The 24,213-nt window shown below is 41.4% G+C and overlaps 1 protein-coding gene across 2 annotated transcripts in view; it reads left to right on the top strand.

Moving 5' to 3' along the window:
• Nucleotides 1-24,213, top strand: part of sgcz (sarcoglycan zeta) — a gene marked incomplete at both ends in the record, with an annotated part of 356,107 nt that overhangs the window by 311,688 nt on the left and 20,206 nt on the right. For both annotated transcript variants that reach the window (XM_080464784.1, XM_080464783.1), the window contains one exon: nucleotides 23,743-23,866. In XM_080464784.1, the coding sequence (XP_080320910.1) occupies nucleotides 23,743-23,866 (124 nt within the window). The remainder of the gene's footprint in view (nucleotides 1-23,742; nucleotides 23,867-24,213) is intronic.

Raw genomic sequence — 24,213 nt, 5'->3', positions numbered from 1 at the left:
AACAGTCAGACAGCACTGATACTTTAATGTAAATCCTATTTTAGTTGTATGTATGTGTTAATCCCATAGGTTCTCTCTTTTTTTCTCCCTCTCAGTTTTTGGTGTTGAGCTCTGATGCACATGTCCCAGGGATTACTTGTCTGTCAAGCAGTATTTTGGAAATAGTATTTCCTACTCAGATTGTCTGGTGACAAAGTTTGATGTTGGTTTTTTTTCTGGTGGTAAAGGTTTGGCTAATAATGGCAATATATCCTAAGTACCGATAGACTACAGGTCTCTACTCAGGTCGTATTTGCAGAATTACTGTAAAGAGCAGTGAGAGTGTCAAAAAGAAAAAAGAATATTGATGAAATTACCTCACCAGGAAGGTTAGGGAAAAAAAAATCTCCCACAGCAAAATGAAAATGCTGATGATGGCAGACATGAGGTTATCTCAGGTCTCTCCTCAGCAGAGAGAAGCAAGCTGCTGCAGTCAATATCTCCTTGTTTCTCTCCACTCTTTCATCCTCTTATCCCCCCCTCCGTGCTTTGCTTTCCTCAATCCCAGTCCTGGGGTCATGGGGAGGCTCCCCGGGGAGCGCCAGCCCCAACACAAGGGCATCGGAGGAGGATTTTGTTGCCTGGTGCAACTCCCTGCTACCCATCGCTCTATTGTGATGCATCTGTCCGTCCTCCCATCCCAGAAAGTTAAAGAGGAGTTTGGACCCTGTCAGAAATAAGGGCATGGGAAAGGATTTCATTTAGAATGGATTATTTAGATTGGATAGCAGTTTAAAAAGTGGGCTTAGGCAGCAAGTTCCTCAAATACATTAGCAGATAAAGTACAAAACGAGGGCTCACGCACCCGTTTGCATGTGAAAGATGGTGCTAATTAAAATCGGGGGCAGAGTACACATCTCATTATGTTGAACAAAAAAAGATAGGCACTAGACAAAGCAAAGAAATGAAAAATCTTGAGGAAAGGACCATTTAATTCCAAGCAAATCTGTTCCATACTCCCACAGTCGTACTGAATCACAGAAAAATGAGTTTTTAAATTTTTTGGAGGGACTGAAAGTAATCCATGCAAATATTGAGGATCCCTGAATCTCCCCGGCCGTAAGCTCAACCATTCACACTGCCAGAAAAAATATCAGGCGAGTGAGAATTGGTTTCTCCGCCGACCCGTTCCCAGGAGGGAAAAGCAAGTGAGGCACAGGCGCACCCACCATAGAGCCAAGGGAGCGATTTAATAAGATGGGGGATTTTATTTAGAATGGATTATTTATGTGTTAACCCTTGCCCCATCCTAATCTCCCGGGGTGCTTCTGTTATTAGGAATGTGTTTTATTTTAATACTGCAGTTCTTATTATATATATCTTTCATCACATCTAAGTTCAAGAAGCCTCGTATGCAAAGATCAAACCTCGTGCCTCGTGCGTTTGTTTTTTTCCAATATGTGGCCACTGTTTCATATTTCCTCTGAAATTAAAGATCCCAAGGTTAAATCATCGTCTGCAGGAGGAGGCGATCGGTCTGTCTGCTTCTTTTTCTTCTAGTCTAACTCTGTTTTATGCTGCTGTCTTTTTTTATGTGTGAAGATAACCTTTGTAACTCTCTGCATCGGTGTCTCAGTTGTAAAATAGCACCTGATTCAATAACAGGAATGATGGCCGCTCAGACTTTGAGCCCTGAACTCAGAAAATGATCCCCTACTTTACGAGAATTAATCTCACCCTTTGTGTCGATTTATAAATTAAGATTATGTCTGTATTTGAGCTGCCACTTCGTCTCTCTGCTCGTTTCACCTTTCAGTGTATTAAAGTACAGCGATATATTTTTTTTTTTATTGTTTTAATATATCGTCAGAATTTCATTTCCATATATCTTTGTAATAGTTAAATAAATGACTGAAGTTCTAATATGACTTAATGGCCTCACACTCAAAAACTACTTACAATTTAATCCAATTACAGACTGCAAATTTTTTAAGGAGTCCTTGAAGTTGAGCATAAGAAAGTGATTCACCCTGTGGCCTTGATCCCCCCCTTCTCCCGCCCCCACCCACCCAGCAGCTCACCCAACACCGTGCAACTTTCCTTACAATTGAAGCTGCTGTCTTTAATGACGAAATTTACTTTTATCTCAGGGAAAAAATATTTTAATTTGTATTCACTTTTTTCCCTTAAGTGGGCCAAAAAATCTGTAGATACTAAGAAGAAGTAATAATAATAAGAAAACACTAAGTACATGGCACTCTCATTATCTTAAATATTTGGCCATAAGTTAGTGGTTTAACAAATGATCTGCAGTGTCCTGAAGCTCACTAGTAGAACAAGACGCTTTATTTTTCTGGTTTAATTCTGGTGACAAACTCCGACAGCTGAGTGATCTGAAGACTCCGTCACATGTTGGAGGAGGAGAGTCACCAGGAGCTCAGCCACATGGAGGAACATGGTGAGGGATGATGAAGTACAACCAGCTAATGAGCTCCAAAAACACTGAGAGCGGCGTCCCACCCCGAGCATTTTTTATTTCTTTTTTGATTAAAAGTTGGGTTTTGTGTCAAAGTAATTGGAAATCATTAACGTTTAGAATGAGCCACATTCTCTTTGAACTGTGCCTTGGGGAAAAGCTTCTGTTCACAGTAGAGTTTCCTTTAAAGAAAAGCAGTTAACTTATGTGATGTTTTTCTGTTGCTTTGGGTCAATTTGATGCAAAAATCAACAGAAAACTTTAAGGAGGTTTTGACTTTCATCTCAGTTCGCCTCTCGTCTTTTCTCCTCCCTTCAGTCATTTCATGGACCTGAAGGTGTTTGCCACAAACAATGTCATTTTAAAGATAAATCATTATGATTCATAACTGGATTGTAAACTGCTAACAAGAATCGTAGTCTATTGTTGACATCTTTTATTGTTGTATTTGCTATTTGCTGTATATTCCCTTCATATTTAATCACAGACACAAGAAACCTTTTAGGATAGTGGGATTTAATGAACATTTAACATGCTGTGAGAACTGGGCAATAAAAAAAGAAAATGAATTATTGATAGACTTTATCACAAAGGCTAATCATTCAGACTTGAGGCCCAAGTTCACAAAATTAAGAGAAATTTACAATTAACCAAAATACATTATTTTAGATTTATCCCATCCACTTGTACACATGTGATTCACTTGTAAGTCATTAGCTCCCACGTAATAATGTTTAATAATGTAAAAACAAGAGCAGCACAGTAGCTGCTTCCACTGAATGGTGAAATACACATAATCCAATAATAATTGTAAATGCGGGTGTACCACGACTCATCTTAAGGACAAAAGTACCACATAGGAAAGGTTTGACCATTTGACCTATGTGTATCGGAATGTTTGAACTTTTCTTTTTTTGTTATTTAACAAATCATTACTGATTTGGAAATGTAATACTTTTTTTAAATTTTGAATTAACAATATGGATTGCACAGCTTCAAACTGACAATATTTGCAGCGGCAGGTATCCCATACAAATGTGCAATATGTCAAGTGTCAAGTCTGGTTTACCCAAACCACATCTGAAATCCTTCAAAAAAATAAGAATAAAAAAATAAAAGCACACTAACAATTTGCTGTCCTGCTTGTGATTTGATTTTGGGAGCATCCCTTTTCCTTTTTCCCTGGCAGAGGAAGGACAATCAGCCCTGCCTCGCCCCGTTCTGTCTCTTATTGATTAGACACACGGGGAAATCATTAAGAACAAGGAGAGGCGAATAACAAGCGAGCACGACTATGGGAACGATCCATAATCTCAAGTTCTCTGTGTGTATTTTTCTCTGCTTTTTACAATTGGCATGTTGACGTAATTGAAGCAGCTCGTTTTACCAGATAATACCACGAGAAGAATAAAGAGATGTATATTTTAAGAAAGCAGTCTGTGGTAATGATGTGGCCAGTGGACATGTTTTGATTAAATCTCTTGTTCCTTGTTAGTTTCAACCGAAGCCTTGATGTCACATCAGTTAGTCTCCAACTCAGCCTGGAATTATTCACTCTGTACCAACCAGACACCATTTTTATGAAACTTCAGCCACTAAAAGCGCTCAAAAGTTGTGATCCTGTGAAGAGTTTAAGTCCTTAGGGACAAAATTGCACAAATTGTGAGACGGTCAGGGCGGATGATTGTGCAGGCACAGCCTCACCTGGAAACTCTTTATAGCAGGCAGCGACAAAGTCTATCGTCACTGATCGTTCTCACACATTCAGTGGAGAGTATTTGCTTCTTCCCCCTGGTCGGGGCTTTGCAGTCTCACAGCGTTGAACAAATTGATATAGAAAGAGTTTCGTTCCAGCTGCTATAGTTGATATGAACAAGACATAGGCCTTTTTTCTGACATCACTTATCCTTCTTTTATATGGTTTGATTCTCTGAGGTTTTCTATTCTGGGGGTTTTCTTGGTGGTTGTGGTTTATGGTTAAGATTATTTTGGCCTGGATGGTTATTTACTAACGGCAACCTGAAAAGTAACTTGACTTTTAGTGAGTAAACTCGCTTGTTTATTATTTACAACTTGATTTATTTACGTGAATTCAGGGGTCAGACTTTTTCAAAATGATTCATTATCCTTTAAAATACTTTTGGTTTCAGTTATTGTTGTAGTCATGTGCATTATTGTTCAAAACCTGAGTTTAACATAGTGTGTTTTCATCAATCCTGCAGCTGTTTCATAGATACCTGAGGGAAAGGTTCATCAGTTTTGTCCCAGCTTAGTTAAGATCTCAATATGTGCATGGACTACATTTGAAATCTTGATGGATTATTGATTATTGTCAGGACAGTGTAATAAATTGCAATGATTCAACTGAAAAGCAAAAATAGAAATTCATAGAAAACTGCAGAGGTCTTTAGATGGAAAAATAGACTTTTATACTCTGACACAATTTTGCATTTTGATATAAAACATTTTGATGTAAACATCATTGTTTCTTTAATGATGTTCATTGTTTTCTGTGTAGGAAAAAAGCTTGGAGTGGTGTGGGTTTACATTCCACAGGGAGTTACATCGAGCCCCTCAAGTACATTTAGAAACTTTAGGAAAGTATTGGTGAAGTCAATGGTAAGTAAACAAACAGAGCATTTTTCCAGAACTAAAACAAATTCTCTGGCCTTTTGTCGGCTGCAATAATGATGTAAACGGTGTAAACAGCTTCCTGAGATGTTCACAAAGACTTTAGCATTGTTGCTTTTGGTTGAAGACTCACTGAATCTGTCCAGAGGTGGAAGGCCTTCATGAAGTTGGGACTTTGTTGTGACTTTGTTGTGAGCAGGTTTTCAGATGCTCAGTGTCCGCCACCAGCCTATCACACATTCCCTAATTGTGACAGTGACAAACATTAGATCGAATTCTTCAACCAATCATCATGATTGACATCATTGCAATCTTCCATTGGCGGGGCATGGGAGAAGGAAAAAGTTCCTCTAAAATGAGTCCTGAAGACTGAAAACGTTTGGCTGAGAATTAGACGAATGTTTGAGTTCTAAATATTATTTTATGTGAACTTATCAGCCAAATGTCAACATTATATGCAAATAATTAATCTAAAAATACTTGAAGCCAGTATGCAGGTCCTGCGTCTTGCCATAAAGCTCAGCCAGTATTATACTTTTTTTTATTTTTCCTCTCTCCCTTATTAACACTTGGAAAAAGCTTTGGGTCATTAATCTGTATCTAATGCTGTTCTGTCATTTGTTTGTCTGCACTGATGGTTGTTTATCTTTGTCTATCATTCGTTGCTGTTGTAGACATCTTGAGGGGGAATATGTGAAAGCAACAACCAGTAAATATTCAACAGCCTCGCCATATTGCTCCACATCTGTTCCTATTGTGAATTGAAGAGTGTGTGTGTGTGTGTGTGTGTGTGTGTGTGTGTGTGTGTGTGTGTGTGTGTGTGTGTGTGTGTGTGTGTGTGTGTGTGTGTGTGTGTGTGTGTGTGTGTGTGTGTGTGTGTGTGTGTGTGTGTGTGTGTGTGTGTGTGTGTGTGTCAAATCAGATTTCAGAACAGACCCAAATGCTCCATTGTGGATAAAGACTATTACAAACGGCTGGAGGCTGTTTTGACAAGACATAGAAACAAACTAACCCTAACAGCAGAAAAATAACAGTGGAAAATATTAAAGTCGTGCATACATGGATACACTGACGCTCACAGACTTGTGCACACACACACACACACACACACTGCCATAAACCATTATGAAAGATGAGCCGTGTCAAAATTCTCATAATCCACTTGTTCTTTCTTTCGGTTGTTCCATTCACCAGTCACCACAATAAAAGTCTGAATGCCTTTCCTGTTGCCTTCTGACCAGTCTGGGGTTGATTGCCTTGCTTAATCCTGTCAGTGGGATTTGAACGAGGTCACCTGCCAGGCAGGGGTAAGTAACTCGGAGGACTGTTTACCACCAAAGGTTTAATAGTGACTGAGCAGGTTCACTATATGGGAATGTGAGAATTATCTAATTCATTGATAAAGAATCTTGTTCAGTTAATTTTTTGTCTATTACTGTAAATAACATCAGGCTCAGATGTGTTTCAGTGACTAAAGAGGGAGAGCGCAGCATGTGTCATGTGGGCCAGTTGCCTCTGCCTCCTCTAGGGCGGCGCTGGTCTCTCACAATTCATTAGTTACAGTAACTGGAGTTGATCAATGGCTGGAAATCAGATATTGGGGGGTCTGGACCACATCTTTAGGAAAAAAAGGACAATCATCAGATGAATACACATCAATTTAAATGGTGTATTGTTAAAACAGTATAACTGTCAGCTGTAGATCACGACACTGCTGAATAGAGCAAGATGAGCAAAGATGAGGCCAATACCATCATTGGTATAGTGAATACCAACACTTATATTTTATTTGTTTATATGGAAAATGACGATGCAAAGTCCAGAGACTTTTTCACTTGTTGTGTTCCCACATATTCAATAACATTAAGTACAATCTTTAAACTATTTTGTCTGAATTGTAACAGTTTTGATGAAAGTTGTGATGAATTACACTCTCGGGGGAGACCTGGAAATTGTCACCATCAGCAGATTGAGCGTGGAAACAGAAATGTATAATAATGGAGGTAATGAAATTTCTACGGATTTCTTCGAGCAACTTCAGCTGAAACATTTTAATTAAATATACTTTCACTGACCAATGAATCGAGGGGCTGCTGGAAGTGTATTTTCAGTGAGTGAATGATAAACCCTGTTTGTACATTATAATGTGACATGGTCATTTTGCTGGCAATCGCATGTGGAGATAGGCCACTTTATTAACAGATTCTTAGTTTGATTCAATAAATCACATTTTGAAAGGAAAGAACTATCGAGGGAAGGAAGGACAGAGAGGGTAAAGTAAAAAGACAAAGACAAAAAATAATTATGGTGGAAGCGGCACATGCAAGAACATGACGATGGGAAAGTGGTAGAAGCAGAGGAGGATGAGAGAAGCAGATAATACGGTGGACTGGAGCTGCATTCTATTTTTTCCCCAGCAGAACTTGTTTGTGTTTTTAGTGGCGAGTGAACGCAGCCAAAATCCAACTAGGAGGTGAGAGAAGCACTGATAGGGCAACTGCAGGAAGGCGGGCAATGAGGCAGAGAAATGGAGAAAAGCACAGAGTTGATCTTCTGATGGTTGTTGTGTCTGCTCAGGCTTTCATTTCTCCCTCTTTGTGTTTCTCCTCTTGCCTTCCCCGTGCTCTCGCTCCACATCACTGGGTCTGAGCCGCAATCACTTTCTCTTTCATGTCTTTTCTTTCTGTCCACTAGGGGGAGAGTATGAACTGTGCCGTTTTATTCATGCAGTGACTTCCTGATCACTCTTTAGTGGGACACACATTTTAGAATATCTGTTTCTCCTCCACCTCAATCCATTCTTGCTTCTTGAGCAGCTGCTCTGTCAAATATGTATAAAACTCGTGTTTTTGTCTTTGATCTAAATAAAGTCAGACAGAAGGATGTATTTCCAGACACACACAGTAGTTAAAACTCCTGAATCTCTAAACAGTTGAATCAGGTGGTGTTAAAGCCGTCTTGGACAACGTTTCTCCCCTTATCCTTTTATCCGTTCTTTTTTTATGCCCCTTTTCATCACTTCATGCTGTTTTCTTGACTTGGCTGGCTGGTCTAGACTATACTCTGGACTAAATGTTGGGGAGCTCAGGTATTTGGACTCGCTGGACGTGTCACCCGGGGTTCACAGGTTAACGGTCTGTGGTTTCTATGTTAATGTACCGGATGTGGCTCTTTGAGACCTTCTTGTGTTTTAAAACACCTTCGCTATGGCTGCTGGAGCCACATAAGGTCACACTGAAGTCTTCTTTGAAGGAAATGGCATTTTACTTTGTCAACACACTGTTTTTACTGATTGAAGTGAAATGTACATCTTCTCCCTGTGCATGTTCTTTTCCTTTTCTCACACGCTTCAATTTCTTTTCACAATCGAAAAATTTGTGTTCGAGGTTAATCAGACATTCTAACATTGGCATGAATTGTGAGTGTTTGGTTGGATGGATGGGTGGATGGATGGATGGATGGATGGATGGATGGATGGATGGATGGATGGATGGATGGATGGATGGATGGATGGATGGATGGATGGATGGATGGATGGATGGATGGATGGATGGATGGATGGATGTCACATCACTGCCCTGAAAAACATTTTAATCGTTGCTAAACATTCTTAAAAACCTGATTCCTTCCTAAAACAATGACGTGTGGTTTCACAGTCACTGAAGGTTCCAATCATGTGGACAAATTTTTTTTTTTGCAAAACTCTTTTGTAATATTACAGTACTATGTTGACAGAATAGCTGCCAACAGAACTTGAGGAGGATTGCAGTTATGTATTTGCTTTCTTGTGCAACCCCATCTTTTTTCATGAAAGTTATTGGTGAGTGAAATTACTGCTTTGAGCAACATTATATTTGTTTCTTCTGACACAATTAAGCAATCAGTTTTTTGTTGTTTATATATAATATTCTCAACTGTAGATGAGGAGACAAGTGATGCAAATGCATGAGGGAAGTTTCCTGATGTATATATTGAATGTAGCTGGATGAAACATGGTCAAGTTGTTTATTTCTGCAGTTCGTCCTTTATATAGAAACTAGTGAAAGTGACATTCACATGTTCACTTCCCAACATATCTCACCTCATCTACATTATTGAGCAGTGTGACCCACACACTGATAGACACACAATCATTATTTCAACAGTAAGACTCCTGTTCCTTCATTAAGTCTTTGGTTTTCATCCCTTGTATGTCCAGCTGTGGCAATAACATAATAAATTCTCCTCGGGCCTGACTATTCCTGTGGTTGTTATCTCTGCATTCTTCCCTCTGCTGGACCAAATAGTGAGCTTTACCACATGGAGTGATTAAAGTTTCACCCAACATGAAAAAATGATTGCATTTGCAAAGCAAAGGGAATAACCAACCTTGTATTATAATTGGTAGAGATATACAGTAAATATACAGGTATTAAAGTATTAATGCCGTTGCTGGGTTGGTGGTAATAGTGGTCTTGCTTCACAGCGGATCCCAGGTTGTAGTCCAGGTTTGGGGGTCTTTCTGTGCCGGGTTTGCATATTCTTGTGCCGAAACGTGTTTCCTCTGGGTAGCTTCATCCCAAAGTCCAAAATCATGAATGTGAAGTTAATGTTTTGTCATTCTGTGACCGACTGGTGATCTGTTCAGAGTGTACTCTGCTTTCACCCATACTTAGCTGGAATCAGCTCCGGTGAAATTAAATTGGATAAATTGTATAGAAAATGTGTATATGGTCTTAAATCATCAGGAGACTGAGGTCTGTTCAGGAGTCTTGTCTCACTGTTACTCCGAGCCTCCAGCTTGACCACATGGTTGATCTCTAAGCAGGCCGCTGCAGTTTGATAACTGCTTTTGTATTTTTATTTTTATTTTTTATTTTCATTCTTCTAAAATGTGAGGCAACAGAATATTAGCATTAAAAGAAAAGCTCATTTCTATTTTTGTGTGCTTCGGGGCTTGTATTTGTTTGTTTTCATTCCAGAAATCAGCAAAATATGTAATTTGCCAAAGAATGCCCCAAGTCAAATGATGTTCATTTATTTATCCCAATAACACAGATTACAAACATGCCTTGTGGCTATACAATCTTTTCAGAGCAGAACATCCTCTGCCCTCAATCGAACACCAGAATAATCCCCCACACACCCAGAAGAAACCTTGTGGAGAGCAACTATGGCGTGAGCTCCCAAGATGTTCAAAATAATAAAAAGAAATATTGATTAAAAAAACACACACGCACACAAAAAAGACCCAACTCCCACATTACCATGTATTGGGAGCAGTATACAGTGAAAAAGCTTCTCTTCAGCAGGTAGAACCCTGGAGCTGGTCCAGACCCAGAGGTGACTGGGAGCGAGACAACAGTAGGACATCAACAGGAGTCAACAAGCAAACAATATCAGACAGCGAGCGAATCCAAACACTGCAGACTGGCTGAGAAGACACGTGTCACAAGCTTTCACGGGATCCCACAGAGTCTGCAGAGAAGTACAGAGAGCGAGGACAGACTGCAAGAAAGAGACACACAGTCAGTGACACACAAGGGAAACTAAAGAACTAAACTAAAGAAAAGCTCAGCGCGCTAAAGAAGCTCTGCCAGTCCTGCAAGTCGAGTGACATCAAACCATAAGCTCTCCCAGACAGGAAGGAAAAGTCATATGTGCAGGACTATGAATCCAATGATATGATAACCAAGTGAGTTAATTAGAAACGGTGCGGCGTGTCGACTTTAATCCAGCAGGAAATCATGACGTGTGAAACCGTAACGACCCGAGTTCCTTTACTCGTTTGATCTCATCATTGTGAAACGGGTTCGAGGAGGGAACCCAGATGTGTGAAGACAACAGTCAAATGTCTCTGAGAGGATTTATACTCCCATTTAACAAAATCAAATATTTGTTAAACACACACACACACACACACACACACACACACACACACACACACACACACACACACACACACACACACACACACACACACACACACACACACACACACACACACACACACACACACACACATTTCTGTGCCTGGGTTATGCTGTTAAGCATCTCAAGTGTGTGTGTTTCTTTTTTTAAATAGTTTGTGTTTCTGTGTTGAAACAGTTCAGTGGTGCCGGTTCCTCACGGGGCAAATTAGTTGACAGCCTTCAGAAGACGTGGAGATGTTGACTGCAACTGTTAAACAAGTGAACGAAGTTGTTCTGTACTCATTAAAAGTTTTGTTAGTCAGATATGGACTATAATGTACAGTCGAAGTCACAGATCACTTTTGTTTTTCTTTAATTATTAAAGCAAATAAATGAATATAGCAACAGGCAAACTAGGGGGAAAAAAAAGGTTTCAAATGATTGAAAGTAATTAAAATTTGTGTCAGACAATTACATGAAATTCACTTTTCAATTGACCTAAAACCTTGTCACCTAGATTTTCTTTACTTAGTCCTTCTTTCGTTTTCTTTCTTTTCCATGCAGTTGTCCACCCCTGACCCATTCCTCTTTAAAAGCAAAAAAACAATGAACAAGAGATAGAATGGCTGGAGTTGTGGAGGAGTGAAGCTGCTCTTTCACTACTGATTAAATTATCAGCTTGGCACCCCGTCGGAGGCACAAAGGCATGAAATTGCTTGACTTTTTCTTTTTTTTTCTCCCTGTGCACTCTGCCATTAGCCATTTCCTCGGCTACATTTCACAGCGAGGAGGACAGCAAGCGCCTCTCAAAATAATTTTGTGGCGTAACTCAGGGATTCGTCAGGCAGTGTGTTGGGCAAAGGCAGACGAATGTGGGACATGAAGCGTCCTGACAAGACAGAACGTCCGAGGAGAATACAAAGGAGTGACAGGTGGCGGAGACGATACCTGAAATAGACGAGCTTACGTCCATCCGTCTTGTCTTATGTAGACCAGGGTCGGGGGGGTTTGAACCCCAGGCAGCACCGGGTGATTGCACCTTTGCCGGGTCACCGGCTACTCAAGCGGAGCTTGTTTTTTTTTTTTTTGGTTGGATTCTCTGTAGGATGCCACTGCTAATCTCTCTCTTCTTCATTCTACAAAGTGCCGCATCATGGTTTTATTTTACTGCATGTGCAAATCTAATTCCGACTTCTTCGGGCTCCAGGTTGGCAACCATTGCAGGAAAAGGAGACAAGCGACAGAGACAACTGTCCACTGTCACACCAATAGAGCATTTAGAAGTAAGCAAACATCCGAGGGAAACCTTTGTGTGCATTTAAACACAAAATCTAATTCAAACAGCCAGAAGTGCTGAGATACAGTGTTTGCTCTTCTTTGGTGCTAAAGCTCTAATATCACACACACACACACACACACACACACACACACACACACACACACACACACACACACACACACACACACACACACACACACACACACACACACACACACACACACACACACACACACATTCTTTCCACAAAGACAAGTGTCTAATGTACCTTGACTCTTTCTTCCGGTCCCACCTCAGTAACTCAGTAGGGACTTTCATAACTTTTTAAAACAGCCCAAGGCTTTCTCTTTTCACTTCTTCTTTTCATACCTGCAGGATTCATGGACAGATTTAATCTGGCTGCATCACCCTCTCTCACCCAAACATGGACTCACAGCGAAAGTTGAGCAACTTTAATGTTTTTGTATTCCGTGACCAATTTTCCCTCTAAAAGTCAGAGACTGACGGTTTATACCGTCTTCAGTCTTGTCCCGGTGCATCACTCAGCAGCACTTTTTAAAATGTAAAAAGTTCAGAAAGTGCTTCCTGAACGCGGCAGAGTGATGGTGACGGAGTCATTCAGCCAGATGATGGAGCATTTAGCGTGAAAAGGGCAAAGGTTTGCGTCCCAAATGGCAAGGTGGCGATAAGGTGGCGTGGCCTTCAACAGTTCTGAAAGGGAAAAGGGCAGGATGAATGTCAGCCGAGTCTATTGGGAAATATAAATCACACACAAAAAAAGACCAAACCTGAGCGTTTTCTGCACAACTCCCGACACCACTTTCTGAAAACAACTGAAGAGATTTTCTCTGATCCACAGTTTCATCCCTCAGCTTGTTGGATCTCTGATCTCAATGGAAATCCTTAGTGCACTGAAAATACATTTTTAAAAATGTTTTCTTTCTTTGAAATGTTTAATATGAATTAGTTATTGTGCTCTCCATACATTTTGCTGTGAACTCTCATTGTCTGACATTGCAGAAGAGGTGATGCTTGACTTTCAGAACTCATCTCACATGTTACATCTTTATGTGAGAAAAATACATACATACATACATACATACATACATACATACATACATACATACATACATACATACATACATACATACATACATACATACATACATACATACATACATACATACATACATACATACATACATACATACATACATACATACATACATACATACATTGTTCTCTGCATATACAACAATGTGTTCTCACTTCACACAACAGGGTCTGGAACCTTAATGACCTCTAACCAAATATATTTGTTCTTTGGCCATAAAACAAACTTAACCACTGTACATAGAAATACATTCTGTATATATATTAAATCTGTCATTCCCAGTGTATTTGTAAATTGAAATTAAATATAATTCATAACTCCTGACATGAGTGTTTTAGCTGTTACATCAAAATAAAATACCAAACTAATTTTGCAGAAGCTTTACTGAAGATGTTCTCTCCCTGACGCAGCCTGAGCGTTTGATGAGCTTTGCTCAGTGGCAGTGGGATTCAAACCAGTGAACTTGTAGTAACCAACGTGCAATTTTAGATCCCTCAACTGCTGGGCAACTGCAGGAAATTATTACACTTATTTTTATTGGAAAAGACAAGCACAATCCACCTGCAGAGAACAGGCGCAATAGTGGGATGTGGCACGTTTTAGTGGAATTTATGTTTGATCTTTGAACAGCTGGATAAAAGTACCCTTAATAAATGTGATGCAAGTCACTGAAAAACAGTTTCTCATCAAGCACATATGTATTTCATATGTAGGCGCACAGTGAGCAGATCCAAACTCTGCACAGAAAGTCCATTAGTTGGTAAACAAACAGAATCTCCTCTCTGAGAGCTGAGAGTGTCGCCACGCATCACCTGTGTCCCTTCTTCACCAAATTCCTGTTTATCAAAATGACTTGAAGGTCTGTGTGATCCAGTGGAGACCTGTCCACGGTGCAGCATACCATCTTCTGCCCTGTTTCAGTTGGGATGGGCTCCATCCTTGTCTGGATCAGCCATTTACCCAACCCCAAAAGCACAACAAATTAAATAGCTGTTTAAAGCCTTTAGGTATTTTATCAAAGAAGTCACAAACCACGGTCTTCAGGCTTCTGTCATAGTGAATACAAGCCAAATTTCACATAAGCAGCCATAATAAAGCAGCTGCATTGTGGTATGAAGGGTCTTAAAGTACAGTTTGCATCGCTTCTTAGAGGCTTTTACTCATGGATTTAATATTTAATAGCTCAGGACGCAAGAATATGAATCTGAAATGGACCATGATCTAGTATGGAGGAAAAGTGAAGGTGTAAATAATAAAATTAATGATGGCTGAAATCCATTAAGCTGCTTCAGCTTAAGGTTTTGGTATTGCGCATGCTGGCTCACGATATGTGCCTACTCATGTATACACAGAATGAAGCCACTGTTAATGGCGCCATAATTATTTGTTGCCGCAACTTATCTCCTGGAATGAAATAAAAGTTGTGAATATCTCTGTTGCATACTCCCCTCTACTTTACTGCAGTTTTTTTTATTTATTTCAGAAGTCCTTGAGGTAATTCTTGTTTTATCTCCCACTGAATAATATATCTACACCGATAATAGTTGTTACTGTGGTTTAATGATGGCGGAGTGAACGCTCATCACTCACCGTTGCAAAAGCAGAAGCAGGACGATAAACATTTTAGAAACACCGGTTTTATCAGCCACCCTTTAAAAGATGGATGCTGTTTCAGCACTTATAATTCATGCTGAGGTTGCAGTGACTGACAGAGTTTAAATGGGTTTGCCTGAGATTACATTCAGTTTCTGGGTCTTTCAGTTTTTAACTGCACTTTGTGGAAGCATACCTTTACAACCATCACAACCTTATTTTTTTTAATTAAAGTTATCTGTTAGTTGTAATTACTTTAGGAACAAAAGAGATTTTGGAAAAATTAGCAACCTAAGGCAATAAAAAGACAAAAATGATTTTGCCTGAATGGAATCGAGTAATAGAGAGTTACAGAAAAGTTGTATTATTATTATTATTATTATTATTATTATTATTATTATTAACCTGAATACACAAACATGAGTGCGGAGCTTATGAATTATAACAGCACATTTATAAAGAATAAATATTACATCGAGGTACTATATTTGGTGGTTTCTTCCTCTTTGCATATGGGAATCTGAAGCAGCCCTTCGTTCTCTGTTTTCCTCCAGAAAAGCATTAAGATAAAAACCATTCCCTGTTGATATATTTCTGTCCTGCTTATCTTGTCAGGGTGGACAAATATATACGCTGTATGAAATGGCCTTGTCGAGACTGAAGGTCAGAATGGATCTATGACATCCTTGTGGGGCCGAGAGAGAGAGAAGAGGAGGAATAACGTGAGAAGTGGAGGTAGAGAGGGACAAGAAACCGTTTCCTTTAATAATAATGAATTGCAAAGATAACAGTTTGGCTGCACACTGGTGTTATCTGCATGATGAAAAAACAACTGTTCAGGGACCTGACCAGAAACTTTATAGGCCTGCGAGCGTGTGTGTGTGTGTGTGTGTGTGTGTGTGTGTGTGTGTGTGTGTGTGTGTGTGTGTGCGTGCGTGCATGCGTGCGTGCGTGCGTGCGTGTGTGTGTTGTCTGTAGCTTTTGATGAGTTGCTAATTGATTTTTGTTGACATGTGAACTTGAGACTGAGAACTTGCTCTTGTATAGAAGAACAATGGTAAAAATGAATGTATATATCATTTTAACCCTTCATATGCTCGGTTGATTAAAAAAATAAAAAAATAAAAACACCTTCTTTTGCATGGAGGGAAAAATGGCCGGGTACTAAAGAAACCACACAGTGAAGTACTGAGGGAATGAGTGAGTGTGTATAGAATTCAGTAAATAGTCAAAAGTTCATTCGTCACACATATACAAAAATAACGCGCTAATTTATTTAATTGATTTAAAACGTTTAACTCATTAAAAGAATTATTGTAATTAACACAGTTTTGTGGGCTGTCGGCTGGGGGGGGTTGGGGGCGGGGCGTCCGGGCCCTGGGGGTGCGGGGCCTCCCCCTTTCCGGTGGGGGTGCCCACTGCGGCGCTGGGGGTGGGTCCTCCTTCTGGCCCCCTCCGGGTCTGCCTCGTTCCCGGATTGGGGGGAGCGGGGGACGGGGGGGCTCCGGGTTCTGGATGGACGGTTTTTCAATCAAGATCGGGGGGGGAGAATCATGGGGCGGGTGGGATATGAGGCTCCTGGGGGTGTAGAGTTGACTGTCCTCCGACCGGGGCCGGCGCGGGCCTTCGCGGGCCTTCGCTTTCCTGGGTCTGGGGGCGGGGCTGGTCCGGGGCGCGGCGGCTGGGGCCGGGGTTGGGGGGGCTCTCGGCCCGCTCGGCCCGGGGGCCCTGCTCCGGCCTTTTCTCAGCTTGGCGGCTTGGGTCGGGCCTGGGGCCCTGTGCCCTTTATCCCTCTCTTGTGGGCTCCTCTTGCCTGGGGGGGATTCCTCTCTGCATTCTCCATCGGGTGCTTTTTGGGCGGGGGCGTGGCTCTCTGGGGTGGTTCGCTGGGGTCTCCCCGGGCCTGGGGGGCTGCCGTCTGCCGGGGTGGCGGTGTCCGGGCCCGATGGCCTCGGACCCCGGGGTGTCGCCACGGGTCCCCCCACAACAGTTCCGGTCACACCCAGTGGGCAAACCACACACACACACACACACTTCCACTCCTCACTAAAGGTGCTTCTGAAGTTTCTGGTTCTCTGTCATCATTTGCTCAAACTTTAAAAATCATGTTCCTCTTTTGTTGTTCCCTCTTTGTTAATTCATGTTCCTGCTTCACGTTACTGTCTAGATAGAGCTGCTCAGGCTGGTTTAATCTAAGAAATCATTTTACTGTCTAGATAGAGCTGCTCAGGCTGGTTAATCTAAGAAATCATTTTACTGTCTAGATAGAGCTGCTCAGGCTGGTTTAATCCAAAAACAGTTGGAAAGTATTTGGATCAGTGTGATAACTGCAAATAATATATGTAGCACAACAAGGATATTGTATGTTATCCCCCCTCCCCCCTCCCCCCCTCAACTTTCTTCTCTCTCTTCTCTTCTCTCTCTCTTTGAGCGTTCCCCCCCGGTCGTGTACCGCAGCCATGCCAACTTCTGACGGAGGAGGCAACAGGAGGAGACTCCAGGTCTCTCCCTGTTGCAAGACCAAAAACTGTTCTGACTCCGAAGGCTCTCAATCACATCATATTGTTGGCCCAAGCTGCCGAACTGGACGAGGGCAAAAAAAAACAACAAAAAAAACAAAAACACAGTTTTGTTTACTTCTGGGTTTTTCGTTGTTGATTTTCTACTCCGTCTATAGGCGCAGCACCCTGGCTACGGAGCAGCAGAATACCGAGCAACGATGGAATATTATTAGAGCAGGAAATTTCACTTTAAAATGCCTGATGGCTCATTGTAGAAAACCAAAGTGAAAATCATTAGCAGAACTTTTTGTAAAAAACCAAATTTAACGACCACAGAACTAATTGGGCGGCAAACCAGCAGGTTGGCATGTTGACTGACCAGTAGCCAAACTACTAAAGCCGGATAAAATACTTAATAAATTATACAGTTTTCCTCATTTATTTATTTATTTATTTATTTATTTATTTATTGCTTGCTAAACTTGGAGAGAAACAGCAGTCAATCAAAGCTAAAAGAAAGTTATAAAATCGTCTTTGAATTTAAATATAGTCTGTGTGTTGAGTCGACATTATTTCTGTGGGTTTCCCATGAATAAATATGTATTAAAAGCTCCAGTCTGGATTAATACAAAACACCATTAATCGCAATGAAGTACAGAAAATTGTGCAATTAGTAAATTTTCTGCAATCTATTGGCAGCATATATATATAATATTCAAAGATTTAAAGATTGTTTCCAGATTACAAAGAAATACAAAAACAACAGCAATAACATGAACATTTTAGTCGTGCAAGGAACTGTCACACATTCAGTTTTGTTGGAATACAGACACAACTTTGCAGCCTGGCATCGACAACTTTACAAGTAATACTTCAGAATCTCATGAAAAGATGTTGAGGGCTCACGTACACAAGCTCATGACACACTCATAATTAAGTAAAGCATTATTTAAAAAATAGCCTCCCTCCAGGCTTATTACACAATTATCCAAGGTTAATCAAGTTGAAACTTCTGTGGATTCTCAAAACCAATTTTTCAGCTGTTAATTGATGTTCCAGGCAATTTTATTATGAAATCCATCCATCCTGATCATAGTTACAAACGTGCATCACACTGTGGCATTTCTGGGCATTTCCAGGGTTTTCCAGGGTTTTCCAGGGTTTTCCAGGGTTTTCCAGGGTCTTGCTGTCAGTCAAAGTCAGTGACAGAATTGACTTGTTCTTGTAGTTTAACAGTTTGATGCATTATGCTCTGAGTTGCTGTGTTTTTCACTCAGACACTCGTCTATTTTCTGTAGGCTCCTCATAGTGAATACATTACTGTACATTTTCCTTCTGCTGTCAAGATCCCTGAACCTCCATGTGTCATATGAAATGAAAAAAGACGAAGTAACATAGCTGACACGGGAGAGGTACGAGTTCCACACCTGAAATGCACAGATATGCTGATTTTCTATATGGGGATTTAGAATGGGGGGAAAACCTGAGGTAAACAGTAGTAGATGGCATAATTTGAAGGAAACAGACAAGGAAGTGAAAGTAAAAGTCGAGTGAGAGGAAGAAGAGACATAGAGTGATAGATAGTCAGTATGCATGTGTGTGCGTGTCCATCAGAGCTGGTTTCAGCATTGAGCAGCATCACTGTAATTGCCTCACCTGTCAAACCAGCCTGAGAGCCTCGCAACACTACAGTTGAGGGATCCAGAAAGCCCCCCCCAACCCCCACCACCACCACCACCACTACCCCCACCCCCGCCCCCCCCGTAACATTGTCGTACATGCAAAGCTGCAGTGTATATCTCCACCCTTCTGTCTGTTGATCTGTTTGGTTTTCTGACTCTCTTTGTTTCTCCTTTACTTAACCTCTATCCGCAGCAGCAGACTCTGTGTTTTTACAGATCAATAAGTCAGAGCCGTCGTGAAGTGTCTGCTTCCAACACTTATTATATCACCTGGATGCTCAGCGCTGCACAGCAGCAAACCTTCCATCACCTTTAATCCTCCTCACCACTCCTCTACACCTCCAATACCTCTCCCTTCCTCCCAGAATAAATACCAGCTCTGAGAAACAGCAAACACAGACGGTCGACCCAAGAAATGCTTTCATTTGTAGGAGTTTTGATCCGTTTCTTTTTTTTTATGTTGAAGTGAAATTCCGACAAAGCAGCACAAATCTTACAAACTGATCAAATTTAAGCAACAAAAGAAGTTTGGTGAAACAGGGACATTTCCTCCAGGTTTAGGTTGGAGCTTGTGAAGCACAGAGCACACAGTAAGTCACTCTCTCTGAATGGGACTTTATAATCTCTAATGTCCTTGAGATAAAAGTGGCAAATTAAGGTGAAATTACTCAATTCTGATGAAGCCAGCCTGCATCAAGCATTTGGTAGTCAAGTTAGTCAAGGTAGTCGAGTCAAGGAACATTATCTCGACGCTTGTGATCTGTTCAGCCAATTTTCACCTAATGAAGGGAACCTCTTAAATCCAATGCAATAGCATGTGAAATTAACGAGATTACCACCATGAGTTGCTTTGTGCATTTGAAGAGGGAGCACTGAGCTGATCTACTTTACAAATTGAACTATCCTCATGACAGAACTAACCCAAAACAATCAGGAGATCAAACCCTACCATCCTGGAAATAAACCAGATTACAGAAAAGAAGTAATGTTCATTATATGAGTGCAGCTGTTACAACCCGGCTCAGCCAGGAGAGAGTGAATAAATAAAATTAATGATAAATAGAAATACCAGCTGGAATAGGTGGCTTGCCTGAAATGAAAGTTTGATTGTAGTTCCCAATTAAAGTCATTTTTCAAAACAAAACCACCAGGTACAAAACTAAAGCAGGGCTGAAGCGGCGCAAACAAGAGGCTGGTTCCACACTGGAAGGCCACCTCCTAATGAAGCGACTAACTAAAGTGGGAAAGTTGCACAAACGAGTCAAAGGGACAAACAAAGGGACAAACAAAGGGACAAACAAAGGGACAAACAAAGGGACAAACAAAGGGACAAACAAAGGGACAAACAAAGGGACGACGCTCTCACTGGTCAGTCGGTTGAACATGCAGGAGTAAAAACAAGAAAAAGGCTAATTAACTGAAAATGACTGCTTGAAATCCTGGAATATAAGAAGATCCTTCATCATTGTACTTGTGTTTGTCCTAAAGATTACTTTAATACAGTCAAGGACATTATTTATATGGTGTCTTTTCACAATTCTTTAAAAAAGCGTTGTTGTTTTTTTTGTCGAAGGCCCTGATGTTTGTTTATGCGTGTTTGGTTTTTGGACATCATGAGTTTACTCTATCCAGCATGTGACTTGAATTCTTTGTCCCCTCAGCCTCTCAGTGGGGGAACCAAACTCTGAAGTGCCCTTGAGCAAAGTGTTTCTGGAAGAGCGCCTTTATAGTCAAGCATTTCTTTGTCATTTGATCATTGTTATGAGTGTGCTGTTTAATTTGCTGTACTCCCACTTCAGAACTTGGAATTCTCTATGCTTTTCTGAAAGCCCACTCTTTATTTAATTTCACTCGCCGCCGTGCCCTTGAGCAGAGCGCTGCGCTTATCTAACACCACCAAGCAGTTTAATCATCTCATATTGTTTTCAACTTTGAGTCACCGACTGAGCTACTGACCCTTCGTACTCCAGAGGGACTCTGCGAGCAGCGCAGTGTGAAAAACTATTAATATTTCATTCATGCAAAGAAAAGGAAAGAAAAATGACTTTGAATCGATTTGTCCGTTTAGAGTCTTCCCTATTTCTCATGATACACTAATGTAAAGAACGGGCTGCGCTACACAAGTTGTCTATTTGAAACTGAACTTCTGTGCAGCTCCCACACTTTAAGGTTGATTGAATTCGCAGGTCCTGCCCAGCCTCTTGACCTTTACATTAGACATCGTCCACACTTGACTGGGAGATAAAAGAGCATAAAACCTGCCTCAATGGTACAGTTTACTTTCAGAGCAGTTCATATAATACTTATTATACTTTACATCAGTGACATCAGTCACAATATATCAAGTGCAAAATGTCACTTTTAGACTGACGATGCAGTCGTGTAGACTTCTGCTTGCACACCTGTCCTTGTACTTTACATTACAACTTGCTTTTATAACCGTCCAACAAAACGTTTATGATGTGAAACTTTTCCTGTCCTCCTCCTGTTCTCCTCCTCTTCCTCCTGTTCTCCTCCTCCTCCTGTTCTCCTCCTCTTCCTCCTGTTCTCCTCCTCCTCCTGTTCTCCTCCTCCTGTTCACCTCCTCCTCCTGTTCTCCTCCTCCTCCTGTTCTCCTCCTCCTGTTCACCTCCTCCTCCTGTTCTCCTCCTCCTCCTGTTCTCCTCCTCCTGTTCACCTCCTCCTGTCCTCCTCCTCCTCCTGTTCTCCTCCTCCTCCTGTTCATCTCCTCCTCCTGTTGTTGTCCTCCTCCTCCTGTTCACCTCCCCCTCCTGTTCTCCTCCTCCTGCTCATCTCCTTCTCCTGTTGTCCTCCTCCTCCTGTTCACCTCCTCCTCCTGTTCACCTCCTCCTCCTGTTCATATCCTCCTCCTGTTGTCCTCTTCCTCCTGTTCACCTCCTCCTCCTGTTAAACTCCTCCTCCTGTTCTCCTTCTCCTCCTGACCTCCTCCTCCTGTTCTCCTCCTCCTCCTGACCTCCTCCTCCTGTTCTCCTCCTCCTCCTGTTCACCTCCTCCTCCTGTTCTCCTCCTCCTCCTGTTCTCCTCCTCCTGTTCACCTCCTCCTCCTGTTCTCCTCCTCCTCCTCCTGTTCTCCTCCTCCTCCTGGTCTGGTCGGTCCAGAAACCTTCAGTATTCTAAGTTTCTAGCTCCTCCTTGATTTTCCTCATTTGAATATTGGATCATAGGAGCTACATTCAGAATCTGCTCTGTCTGTGTGAGCTGGACTGGCTCCGCCCACACATGCCCATCTTGGGAAGAGGAGGAAGTACTTCCTCTCGTGGTGCCATGTGCCAGAGCAGAGCTGCCTAATTGTGGGAGGAGTCAAAGGGAGGGCCTACCTTGATTGGGATTGGCTAAACCCCCGATGACACTATATAGGGTTTGATTTCTGATTGGCTGGTTGGAGCAACACACTTTTTAAAACCTGAAACAAGCCAGGGACAGAGAGGACAGACTGTCTTCACTTCTGGGGCGTCAGTCCAGGTATGGGGACGATTAGTACTGCTGGAGAACCTTGGATACAGTTCATCATGGAGCTCTGAGGTTCATCACCTATTTTAAGTATCTGACACATCATTTGCTGTATACTGGTGGTGGGTGGTTTTCTTGATATACTCGGAGACTCAATCATTGGTGTGTTCTAATTTATCAGTGTATTTTTCTATTTTGCTTCCATCCTACCTTCATACATGAGCCACTTCTTTTACTGTCTGTTTCTAAAGTCAGGACTGAACTGGACAAAAAGACCTTTTGTTGTTGCTTTATGTATTGACTTTTTCTGATATGTTTCATGTGTACAATTGCCTGTTTTGTCTGAAACAATTTAAATGTACATAAAGTTAAATGTTACTGCTATAATAAGCGTTTCACTGACTTCTGCAAAGTTGAAGTGTTTGTACCTGGATTGGCTCCTACATCACAGATATGTTTGACTTCATGTCGCTCTCAGTGACATCTTTTAAATTATTGTTTTGGATGAAATACAAGAGTTTTTCCACCAAACTCTTTAATGTGTTACTGCAAAACTTAGAAATCTGGCTATGCAGCAATATCAAAATTTGATGATTTAAAAAAAAATGTGAAGTTGCAGAAGGAGACTATATTAGTAACATCTCACAAATTTGCTGGACAAAGTTAGTATATTTACTGCAATGAGCAGTACTCACTACGTTCACATGGTGAGAGGAAGCTGCCCGCTCCGCGAGGCATTGACCAGTCTCAGCAGGTTCCCATAAATCAACTCTATAAATATTGGATTTACAAGATGAATGAATGAATGTGTATTGTGGAAACATTCCACTTCATATTGTCTCTGGAAATTTCCAAATGGTACCATCAAAAATATCTTCCCTCTTCTTCGGTTTCAAATCAGAAGGTTGTATCTTGTGTGCCTGGAGGGCGTGGCGACGTTACAGCGTCCGGATTCTGGAATAAAGACAGAATTGTCCTGTCAGCTGACTGTTGGCTTCTCATTGATCCTCCAGTAATGATCCATTGGTATCTGAAATCAACTTTGTTCCTCTTTGTACTTCATGCCTGTGTTCTTCAGCTGAGTTCACTGTTTTTGCATGACGACAGCGTGTTTGTGTTTTTCAGGCTGGAGTCACCAACACGGACCCTGACCTTAGAGGCCCCGAGAGGCGTGGAGATCAACGCTGGAGTGGGAGACTTCTCGGCGACTTGTCGGAAAGATCTGCTCTTGCAGTCCTCGGAGGGAGAGGTGTGTGTGTGTGTGTGTGTGTGTGTGTGTGTGTGTGTGTGTGTGTGTGTGTGTGTGTGTGTGTGTGTGTGTGTGTGTGTGTGTGTGTGTGTGTGTGTGTGTGTGTGGTCCTCAGACTCTATAGTGTCGGGCCGCTTCATTAATGTACCTTATTAGGCTAATGAGCGTCATCAATCCAGGCGACCTTGTCCTCCTTTTCTCCCCCCTCCCCTTCATCTCATCACTTCTTTCTTCCCCTCTCCTATTTGGGAGAAGTGACTTCATTAAAGCTGGTTTGATGAGGTTCCCTGTCAGTTGTTCCTGTGTGTGTGTACTTGTACAAGCATGTGTGTGTGTCATTGTTAGCC

Source organism: Lipophrys pholis, assembly GCF_963383615.2.
Source record: "Lipophrys pholis genome assembly, chromosome: 5".
NCBI lineage: Eukaryota > Metazoa > Chordata > Actinopteri > Blenniiformes > Blenniidae > Lipophrys > Lipophrys pholis.
This window is presented reverse-complemented; position numbering and strand designations above follow the sequence as displayed.